At 37.4% G+C, this 12248-nt stretch overlaps 1 protein-coding gene across 13 annotated transcripts in view; it reads right to left on the reverse strand.

Annotated features, from left to right (window-relative positions):
* Positions 1 to 12248, reverse strand: part of LOC149144141 (GTP-binding protein, HflX) — a 473086-nt gene that overhangs the window by 185852 nt on the left and 274986 nt on the right. For all 13 annotated transcript variants that reach the window (XM_089446973.1, XM_089446961.1, XM_089446960.1 and 10 more), the window contains exon 5: positions 5524 to 5661. In XM_089446973.1, the coding sequence (XP_089303099.1) occupies positions 5524 to 5661 (138 nt within the window). The remainder of the gene's footprint in view (positions 1 to 5523; positions 5662 to 12248) is intronic.

Raw genomic sequence — 12248 nt, forward strand, 5'->3', positions numbered from 1 at the left:
GGGCCTAGATCTAGACTCTACACAGATTTCTTCCTCAAATTTGTAGTTGCACGACAACAAGAAAACACCCAAATGATATATACAATGATAAAAACTAAAACCCAGAAAAACCCAAGTCAGAAAACCAAAAAATAATTTACAGATCTATGTACAAGAATGGTAACTCTATCATATCTCAGGAGTGTGAGTCCAACTTCGCTCTCAAATCGAAACCCTTCATGTATCACCGCTAAAAATCTTATGATAAGCCCGGAGCTATCTTAGCTGGGCTCTTCAGAAAACACAGATCAGGAGTTGGCTGGTCCAACTAAAAACTTCCCCGAACACCCGATGATCTAAAAATAAATATTTTCTTGCAAAATCAATTCAGCTACCAAAATAGAGTGAGAAAATGATAATAAATTCAGATAAATAGAGATACCTGCTATTACATTCAAAATTTAAACTATCACTTAAACCCTAGCGGCTGAGCAAGATACATGTACTCAAATCACTCTTCAGAAGCTATCATTAATGGCTAAACAAAATTTATGCATGAAAATGATACATATTACAGTATTTCCATGAAGAGTAACACCGGCGAAAATTAACCCCAAAGTCTTTCTTTATTATCCGAAAAAAAAAGATTACACGAGAACTTTTCGCTTAGCACATGACTCAAAGATCGGATGATGAAACTGACAAATGACTTCCTATTTAAAGATAAATCCTCCAATGGCTAGTTCTAGTGATCCTCATCAAAGCAATCTCGACTATGATGAGGATTAAAATTTCTTTTAATCTCATCCATCGAAAAATTAAATTCTTGAGGAAATTCGAATTTTTCAACTAAAGGCATTTTAATTAACTCAAAAATAAAAATTTTGAGTTAATTTCCCCCAAAAATTGACTTTCACTTAACCCCCAAGGACCAAAGACTTAAAATTTAGCAAAATAATTAATTTACCTTAGTCTTGGGACCTTTTAAAATTGAATTTTTAAGGATCGACGAATTTTTCCTTTGGAGAATTTAAATTTACCTAGGACCTAGAATTAATTAAATTTCTGCCTTAGGATTTCAATTAATTTTTGGCCAAAAAATTTAATTGATTAACCTATGAGGGGATAAATTATTTTTCCAACCCTCAAGACACTTTACATCATAATTTTCATATTTTTTACATCACAAGGGGGAAAATCCATTTGTAATAAACCCTCAGAGACTACCCATTTCTGCGACACAAATATAATCCAGCAGACCAAGCAATTTGTAATAAAATAACCTAACCAAATAGTTAGGATTATTCCCAAATCGCTTTTACATAGACTCGCTAGAACACTAGGACTCGCCTAAGATCCGAGTGACAAAATCCATCCCAGTTTTGGGGTAAGACTTTAGAAATACTCTGCCAACCATCTGAGAATGGATCGGTGAGACAAAAAACCTCCCAGAATGTAGATCGTCACTAGAAAAATAGGTTTACGTAAGTCGTTACATTCATGACATGGATCTGCTGAGATTATTTACATCATATACATGTAAAATGGGTTTACATTATAACATGATGATCAGGCTAATGATGATAACTAGACGGCACAGACACATCAATCAAGCGTTATCCCTTTTTCGAAAAAAGGGGGTGTACTGCTATGGGTCGTTGACACGTAATGGTCAACGTCTGGCTCTACTTGGGGACACATTGCTGCATCGGAGGAATGTGAGAATCCAAAATCTGCATCCACGCAACACACAATATAACATAAGTAACATCCATCTAAAAATCATCATATAACGTTAAGCACAGGAAAGATATAAGCTCTTCGTTTAATAACTATCCTAATAACATGAAAAGCATCTACCTACAAAACTAAAATATTGCAAAAAAAAGGGTGTAGGGTTAGGAATACAATACAAAGGATGCTCCATGGCATTAGATGTGTTCAATGTAGTGTATGTTGAGCATTTTCCTGCTTTCAAGCAAATCTATTGGGTGTTTCCCAGATGTGCCATGTCCAATCCTGCACACAGTAGGACTTTTTCCTATCCGAAAATCAAGCTGCTCGTGGCCATTAGATGGATCAAACCACTTTCTCATTCTCTTTCTCTTGCGCTTTTTCTTTGTGGGAGCCTGTGATGTTGATGATGATGTGGTCGGCATACAACTTCTCCTTCTTGATCCGAAAAACGCTCATATGGAAAGTTTGGAATGTTCAAGACTTCTGTGACCTACGCTTCTTTATGAACCTGTTCTGTTATAACTGGTGGATCAACCATGTCAGCATCAACCTGGTTCTTATTAATTTCCATTTTATCCGAGTCACCTTCAATTATCCACTTTTCAAGGGAATAAATGACCTCCTCATAATAAGATGGAGCTTGCTGCAGCAGACAGGGAGGCTTATGATCGGTTGATGTTTCCTTGTTTCTTTCATCCTCTCACTAATGCTAAAGTTTCTGTACCTGTATTGTTATGGCATCCATCTGGTTAGAGTGTTCAACCTTCATAGCACTCACTTCCTCCACGCACTCTTCTGCTCCTCATGTCCTTCATCCCATTGTCTCATCCTTCGCCGTGCAGATCCCCACTACCGCTGAACCTCGCTTTCTGCCTTCGAGCTCTCCTTTCCGTCATCGTTGCCATCCCTTCAACCTGCACAAGCAAAACAAATTTTTCATTTTCTTTTTTTTATGTTGTCTTTGCCTTAGGTTTTTTATTAGGGGTTAGCGTTAGTGTATTTTAGTTTTCATGTGAGATTTGAATTTGTTTTAACTTTGATTTTTATTGTTTATGTTAGTTAGGTTAGGATCTGATTATTTCAAATTCATTTTATTTTACTTTTCAATTTGTTGTTTTGTTTTGATTTGAATTTTTTTATTTTTATTTTTTTGTCTTGTCTTGATTTCACATTTCTTTTTTATTTATGATTTTTTTTATTTTGATTTTTGATTTCCTTTTTATTTTCGATTTGATTTTCAAATTTATTTTCATTAAAAAAATCTAAAAAAAATAATCTAGAAAATCTAAAAATCTAAATATTTTAAAAATCTAAAACATTTAAAAAATCTAAAAATAAATAAATTCTAATGACTAAGGAAATAAACTAAAAAGGGATTTGCGCTTTCACATTTAATATTTTAATGTGGCCTATGGCCCATTAAAATTTTAATTTTTAACCCTTTAATTCATTTTAATTCCATCACATTAAAAGATTTTGATTTCTTCATTCAACTAATTGCCTAAGGAATAATTAAAATTCTAATTTAAAGTTCCTTGGTGTTATTTGGTGATTAAATGCAATTTTCATGATTTTTCTATGGTCAAGGTGCGATAAATGTTTTAAATCATATTCACTATTGGAGAAAGATAATTTTGCTAGATTATCCTACATGTTAAAGTTTTGAGCATTTTTACATTTAATTGTTCATGATCGTTGCTTTGCCACATTATAAATTGCTCTGGGTGACTTGTCATTTATTTAGTCTTTGGTTAATTCAAATTAAAGGCACTGGTCTGTAGTCATTTTTATCTTGTGATTGTGTCTATCTATCTCAATTGACCGAGACTTATTCTAAATTCATCAAGTTGTTCATCCTTAAAATCTCCTAGAGCCCGTGTTCCACAGGCTACCCTCATCCATTCACCTTAGGGACTACCCCCCTTGACTTATCTAGGAGAGAGTCTAAACGGAGTGAGTAAGGATTAGAGTGATAGCCCTTACTCTGAGCGTTGTCGCGGTGCCTAGACACTTTGTGCAACAACATTCTTTGGAACACGGGCTCTAGGAGATTTTAAGGATAAACAACTTGATGAATTTAGAATAGGTTAGTAGTCATTTTTATCTTGTGATTGTGTCTATCTATCTCAATTGAGCGAGACTTATTCTAAATTCATCAAGTTGTTCATCCTTAAAATCTACTAGAGCCCGTTGTTCCACATGCTACCCTCATCCATTCACCTTAGGGACTAACCCCCTTGACTTATCTAGAAGAGAGTCTAAACGGAGTAAGGATTAAAGTGACAGCCCTTACTCTAAGCGTTGTCGTGGTGCCTAGACACTTCGTGCGACAACAAGCGTTATGTGGAGTTGTCTAAGCACTCATCTCTCATGCTCTTATTCATTCCTGATCTAGAAAAAGTGGGCAACAGACCTGAGGTTCATTCCTCATGAATGTAGTGAAAGGAAGGTGAAGCGGAGTGGAGGAATCTAAGGAAAAGGCAGTGCTGCCCCTATCCGAGCTGTAGAATGCCCTCTGCCACTGTTTTGGGGATAACTTTTTGATTGTTTTGGAAGCCAGTCGCAGGCTCAAAACAGGCTTGTGTAGCTGGCTTCAACAGCCTTGGAACAGGCACGAACTTCCTGAGGAGGCTGTCCAATTGCAGGCCAAAGTCCTCTCTTGTTGCAGGGCCAAATTAGTGAGGAGGCCAAACCCTATTGAGATAAACGGCGCACCCTAAAAACCTTTGTGGAGGCTGGGTCATAGTCTATTCAGACAGCAGGCCTGTAGGTCTCTTAAAAGAGAAGTGATAGTTGTGGGAAATACCAAAATGATGATGATTTGAAAAAGACTGTCATGCATAATGATAGGTCATATGCCGAACCAAGTGTTGTAGAACTGGGATTGCAGGCCTTAATTATCCTTGGTTGCAGGCCCAAATTACACCTGGTTGCATGCCCGAATTACACTTGGTTGCAGGCCAGAACCACACTAAATTGTTGCGCAAAGTCAGACTGAAATTAGAGCTTAGGTGACTGTTGAGATGCCTAAAGTTGAAAAAGATTCCTAAAGGTGTATGGCCTACTAAAGAGACGTGCTGCCTGCTCAAAAATGAATAAAACAGCAGATGCTATTATACAGCCTATTGTACAGCTGTACAACCTCCTGACACCTGTATGACCTGCTCTATGGTACTCTATGACCTGCCATACAGATCAGTTGTACTGTGCAAACTCTGTTGTATGGTACTAATCGTGGCTGATGTGTTCTCTCTCTCTCTCTCTCTCTCTCTCTCTCTCTCTCTGCTGGTCACTGTCCCTGCCTAACAAGAACTGTCTAAACTCTCTATCTTGACATTATCTTCATATTTTTTATGAAACCCTAGCCTCTCATTTAGATGTATGGGTGACATTAATCCTAATCTAATTCATTAATGCATTAAATACACTTTATCAGACTCAACAGCTAAACATAAGATTTTTCATTTCTTCCTAAAGTGAATTACGAAATAGAATTACGTTTTGAAATATCTTGAACCACTTACTACACATTCACACTAAACCTGTGTGGAAGTTCCTATCCAAGCTACATTTTTCAAAAGGATGGATGGAAGAATGAAGGAACCTCAACACAAGCTATGAAACCTACAGCTCATATAATGGTAATAGCCCAAATCTAGAGATAACAGTTCCATCTAAATGCTTCATTATATAAACAATGAAAAGCATGCTGGGAACGTAATACAACTTCCATGAAGAATCAAAAGCAGCATAATTTATGCATAGAAGCTTACTACAGATGCTGTTTGTTTCACAGTTATCACATACCCTATCACGTAAGATACGCTTATCTACTTCAATTTGTTTTTCACCCATCCCTTTCACCATGCCTCCTGCTTGCCTTTCAAGATGAGTCCACATTCGTGTCAACCGGGGTAGCTGATACTCCATTTGTGCTAGTGTAACCTGTATGATAAGAGTAGAAATAGTCTCGCATTAGCCCCATTAGAATTTCAACAATCTAGAACTTCAATGTCAATATCTCGATAAAGATTCCTCGTATATAACAAAAGTTAGCAGTGGCAGTATATATGAAAAAATTATGACAAAGACTGCTCATCCCATGGCCATGCTTATAAGCCAGAATATTATAAAACTACAGATAATTTTGAGCAAATACAAATAAAAATATGTTACCAATTCTGATGTACAACGTACATTAGTTTTATACAACACAGACTAACTGACATGTGTTGAACTATGCAATATGAGGAAATTCCAAGCTTCACTCAACCTATATCAGACAAAATGTATGCAGGTTAGCAGACCACAGAAATTAATGAATCTGTAAAACTATGCCTAAATGCACTAAACAACTCGTGATACTATTGATACAACCTTTGACACTAAATCAGCCATTCCCTGCGGTGATACACGTCGATTTGTCGTGATATATGATGTGTGATAATACGAACCATATGGAGGAGCTACATATTGAACTTTGTGATGCATAATGTGTGGTCCTCAGGTTATTACCCGTTGAACTCTATGATATGTTGTGGTCGTCTATCTTCTATAGGTATACATATACTAAATGTGTTGTGTGCAAGCGTATCACCAAACACAATGCAAATCTAATGAAAGTACATTGAGATGGACTGAGAGACTGTACAATTGTACTGTAACTCTGTGCCATCTGGAAAATCATAGAAGTCAGTATGGTTAAAAGCTGAGCAATATTTCAAATGCGCTTTTACCTAAGATCGATGAGAGTCTAAGTTCACACCTTTGTGAGAACGATGGCAGAGACACCATAATGTGCAAGATGTTAATTGAATTTTGTGTGAGCAGAGTTGTGCACAATTTGTGGGCCAATGAATCAAATGACAGAAACAAAGAGTGATAGGTGTTGTGATATCCCAGTTTAGTGAATGATCTGCAACATTGGTTCAATACGTGTCGGCTATTGTAGCTACTTAGATTTGTGTGAGATCAACAATCACTTCCATGACAATCCGAGTGTGATGGCCCAAGTACCCGAGAGAGTATGTCAAACTGAAACTTCAATCAAATTCTAAATATCAAGTAGAAATAATGAATGATGAAGACTGGGGTGGAGAAAGTGATTCCGGTGCTCCAACTAGCCTAAGCATCCGTCAATCCACAACCAAGAACATCAGTACCTATGCAATATAAAGAATCAGTAATCAGGCAAAGAAGCATCATATTCATCAGATACCCAATTGCTTATGCATTCAACTAACAAGCTAAGTTGTGACCTATAAGGTGTAATTGAGCTTATAAGAGATTGTTGAGAATAACTAACCTTTGTGTGTGTCAGAATATGCATGCCGTTAGGGTCGGCAGATGCTCAATATTCTGATGGTTAAGAACAATGTTGAATTGTGGGCTCTCCATTGACCTGAGTTTGAATTGTGGAGTATGTATTGATGTTAACAGGGTTTTGGAGCAACTGACCTAGAAGAATCTACTAAAGGAGTGGATTGTTTGCTAAGGTTTATTGTCCAAGTTTGATCTCTCACAAATTCCATTATAATTGATGAGACAGTGTAAAACATGACATATGATGTGATTTGAAGTTATTAAGTTTATATTTGACATGGAGTGACTAAACGGAAGAACTGCCAAATATGAAGCTAGAACCAAAGGGAGTTAATTTTTAGTTCCTACAATAACTCTTACCATTGTGAATCTTGGAGGTTTGAACAGGAGCCAAGACTGAGTATGGGGCTGAACAAATCTTTGGAAAGCTGAGTTGCAGGGGCAAGTTTAAGCTTAAACAAAGGGCTCACATTTAAGCCTGTTTCGGAAAATTAGAAGGATTGTGTTAAATCTTGTATGAGATCTAGTTCAAGATTGGGTGATGATAAAATTTGGAAGTCTTAGCGTTTGTAAACCCTGGAAGACTAGAAGTCTTGGATGAGAAAGCCCTAGGGTTTATGGATAAAACTCTAGAAATAGACCTAGATCGATGTATCCATTGAAAGAAGAAACCCTAGCTCATGCAAGGAAGGAAAGGAAAGCAACATGTTGATGATAAGGACGAAAATGATGAGTTTGCATATGGATCCTCAAAAGATAAGCACCTTACATTCTCTTCCTTGATTATTATTGTTTTACTTTTAGTTAGCCTCTTGTCTTTGTTTCTTTTGTTGGGTTGTAATTGTTCTTCCATGGCCCCTTAGTAGGGATTTCGGGTATATTATGAAGGTTACCAAGGCTCTCGCAACAGATAGAAGCATTGGAAGAACGAAGCAAATTTTGTGGCAAGAGGATTATCCCAGGAAGAGGGAGAGATTTATGAGGAGACATTTGCTCTAGTTGTCAGGATTCACGTGTCAATGGGAGCAGTGATGAAAGGAATATTTTCTCCCACAATAAAAGGAGCACTCATAACAGAGAGTTGATTTCTAAATTCAAGATAAAGGATCTTGACACATTACTTCTTGGAACTAGAATTGTGGCAAAAGTCAGATGACATCTTCCTTGGTCAAAAGGATGTTATATTATTACGATTCTTCAAAGATTTGGGGTGATAGACAACAAGTCCATGGCCATTCCCATGGCATCCAATTTGATGACACTGAGTGGCAAAGGGAGCAACCTGGACTATCTCTGCAAAATTTGTTTTCGCATTAGAATGACTGGAAAGCAGTTGTGGTGATGAATTCAAGCAAGTAAATTATGGTTGAGCCAAGGCGTGTGGCACCACATGTGTTGAGGTACTAATATAGTATTGCTGATTGAGATATGTTTCATATAAAGTACATGTTAAAATTGGCAACTATTGCCAAACTCCATGTGGGTCATATTATTTATGGCAGCTGATATTTTTATTGGATCCCTCTCATTGAGAGGTGTAGGATTGATCTAAAGATCATGCGATTCCGATAAGTATTTATGAAGTTATGAATTTATGTATGTTATGGACAAATTGTTAAGTCGGCCAGCGACTTATGTAGGCTCAGAAGCCCAACAGTCATGTCTATTCAACCTCTACGTTTTAGTATAAATAGAAGAGGACTTCAAGTCATTTCTGCACACACTTGGATCTCTTCCTCTCTCTACTTGTCTTTGGGTTTTAGTAGGAGGAGAGACCCTAAGGAAAAGCCCGAAAAGCCGAAAACACTAGAACTATAGAAAAAGCCAGAACTGTCGAAAAAGTTGGAACTGCCGGAAAAGCCAGAAACACCGGAAAAGCCAAAAATATCAAAAAATCCAGAAAAGCCGGGAAAGCAGGAAAAGCCGGAACTACCGAAAAATCGGAACTGCCGAAAAAGCCGGAAACGCTGGAAATGTCGAAAAAGCCAGAAATGCCGGAACTGTCGGATCTGCTGGAACTGCAGAGTCGGAACTACCGAGAACTGCCAAAACAGCCGGAGCATCTGTCTCCGAAGGAAGGCAACATGATGTATGAGATCATGGGCAGCATAATAAGCAGCATGATGATATGAGCATGGGCAGCATAATGATGCATGATGATATGAGCATGGGCAACATAATGATGAATGAGATCATGAGCATGGGCAGCTAGATGATGAATAAGACCATGGAAGATGCAGCATGAAGATGAGAGCAGCTCAGTCATCAAGGTTCAACACTTGACAGTACATCAAGGTGTCACACAGTAATGTGCAGCAAATAGACGAGATGCAACACTATGATAGGTGAACGAGTCACCTAAGAGAATCAGTTGAAGCAATATGTCTTCAACTGATCTCATGTTGATATCAAAAGTCAAAGTGATTGACTTCTATTGTAAATGTATTGTCTCTCCCACTTTCTCTGCTGAACTTTGAAGGACATAAAAGAAGAATTGATCAAGGGTTTCCCCACATTGGTGTTTGTCCCTGGCTAGCACCAAATCTTGTGTCCTCTTGTCTTGGCTTGTCTTCTGCGATTTATATTTATGTTCTATCTGCAGTTTACTTTATGCTGATGTGATTGCTAATGTGGAAAAGAAATTGAAATAAATTGCTCTAGCATAGAACATACCTAAAATTAACAGTACAACTACTGGGATATATAGATTCAGATTGGTCAGAAAGAATTGCAAGCTGTGAAGCAAGGTAGCTTCAAGATTGTTTGATCAAGTGCAGGAGACAACCATGATGGAAGGCCATAGAATGTGGAGCAGTGAGCCTCTTGCGTATTTCTATAATCGAGTTGGTTGCTAACATTCTCACAAAGCCTATTAGAAAATGTAACTATGTTCAGTCTTCAATAATGTACTTGAGTCATTATGAAATGTACTTTCTTAAAAAATTAAAGAAAAGAAGTTTTATTATTGTAACAATGACTTATTAAAGCATGGGTTTCATGCTTGGGTCATCATTATATTAGTCAAAGTCGCCATTGTGGACTCCTAGGATTAATATTGAGTTTATAGAGTCATTGTACATTCAAAGAGGCCCTTCTTGGGCTTTTGAATCATGTAAAAAGGTTTTGTATCAAGTCTGTTGACAACTGGAGTGGCACCTGATAATTATATGAAGACTACATGCCCAAGGATGATCCAAAGAACACTTGTACCATCAAATATCATCATTCAACAATAGTTTTTAAACTCTACTTCTATTTCTCATCATCTCTCTTGTACCCAGATTCCAAACCCCGCGGCGAATTGTAATAAGTGATACTAGTAATGATGAGTTTTGAGTCTGTAACAAGCCTAGGACGTTGGGACTCAACCAGCAAACGAGTACACCTTGGAGTGATTTTTTTATCTGATTATTTATCTCTTCTTTTTTAGAGGCGGATAATTTTCTAGGTTTTTTCACTCACTTTTTACTGCAAAGCTGGGGTGACGGTTTGAAGGTTGAACCCCTAACACATCTTAGTGTCTAGAGTCAATGCATATTACTATACTAGATCACACAAAAAAATTCATGGAATTTAGTTAGGTCTTGGTAGTCATTTTTGAATTTTTTAGATTTTCCGCAGTCTAAAATTGCAAATAAAATTGTATTTAAATTGTAATAAGTGTAGTCTAGAGAAGTTGTATGGGGTGTGAGTAATAAAAATTACACCTCTCACCCTCAACTTTCTACTATGACACTTTGAGGGGTTAATAATGTGTTTTGGACCCTCAAAACCCACAGTTCCTAAGTTTAGTGGAATTGTGGCATTTAATTAAGCTAGAATTAAATAAAATAGAGAGAAATAAATTATTCCATGTCATAGAATGACTTGGAAATTATCCTAAGTCAAAGAGTTGATTCAACAGACATGTGGAGAATGACTAAGCACAATGCATCATAAATACACCATTACTTCACCAAAATTGAATTTCCCAGAGATAAAGCAGCAGTTGCACATGTGGAAAATCGAATTTACTACAGGAACTCATGTACTAAAGGAATATTCTATGGAATATTTGGACTGTGGATTTCGTGGGGCCTTCTCTCACTATTAGCTCGAGTGCTTCTACACTTAGCACTTCACTATGGAGGATTACGAGTTTCACTTGGAGGAGATCACGCAGTTCCTAGGATCTGCGTAGAGAATCTTTGGGATCATCATCTTGTTGAAGGAAATGTAACTAGGTTCAGTCTTCATAAATGTACTTTTGATATTTGTATTTAATCAAGAAAAGAAATATTATTTTTATAATATATGCCAATGAGTTTCTTGCTCATTGAAATCGGTCTAGCACATGTTTAAGTGCTATAGGTGAGTCAAAGAGTTAAAAGAATTATGTTGAAGACCTTAAGGGTATGTTACATTATGTATAAGAGTCAAAGAAGTTACCTCCAAGCAAATTCAAGTCTCCTCCTAGCAAAGACACCATCAAAAGAAGCAATGGCACCATTAAAAGCACCCATCGAAGCAAAGGAACTCAAGTCCGCCTAAAGGAGGGATAGTCCTCTATATATACAGGTTGCCCACTCCTTCGAAAGAGAATGCAATCATTTCTGAAATCAGTGAGAAAGTGAAGTCAAATAAAAGGTGGAAAAGTCGACTTTAAAGGAGCCTCTAATGCAGTGAAGGAGGAAATATAACCGAAGTATAAAGGACTGTTTTAGGGTGAATTGCAGCCACACATGCGAGGAATAGGATGCTTGCTTGCAGTGACTACATCAGCAAAATTAAAGTTACTCATCTCTCATTGTTTTGGCTACAAACTAGGCCTACTAGGCCTCCTATCCAAGTGAAGAAGGAAGGACCTCAAGCGAAGGAAAAAGGAGCTCTATAAAAACAACAAGAACTCTCACACGTGCGAGAATTAGGGCTGCAATGCTGTCACACTAAGCCTGCCACTATACATCAAGAAGGGACTCGGTTGATAAAGAGAAGGAAGGAGTATTCTTAGGTGAAGGATATCACTAAAGATAAGTACCTCTTCTAGAAGGTCTACTAAAAGTCGAAGGAAGAACGAAGTACGGGAAGAAGGACGAAGTGTCGGGGAACGAAGTTCCAGAAGGAGGTGGACAAAGTGTCTAAGAAACATAGTGCAAAGAAAAGGAAGGACTTGAGTTGTCCTTGGAAGATCTTCTATTCAAGGGTCTAGGATTTGGCATTGATCAAGAAAG

This window comes from Pinus tabuliformis, chromosome X (assembly GCF_031772625.1).
Source record: "Pinus tabuliformis cultivar Carrire ecotype Pingquan chromosome X, CPIR1, whole genome shotgun sequence".
Taxonomy (NCBI): domain Eukaryota; kingdom Viridiplantae; phylum Streptophyta; class Pinopsida; order Pinales; family Pinaceae; genus Pinus; species Pinus tabuliformis.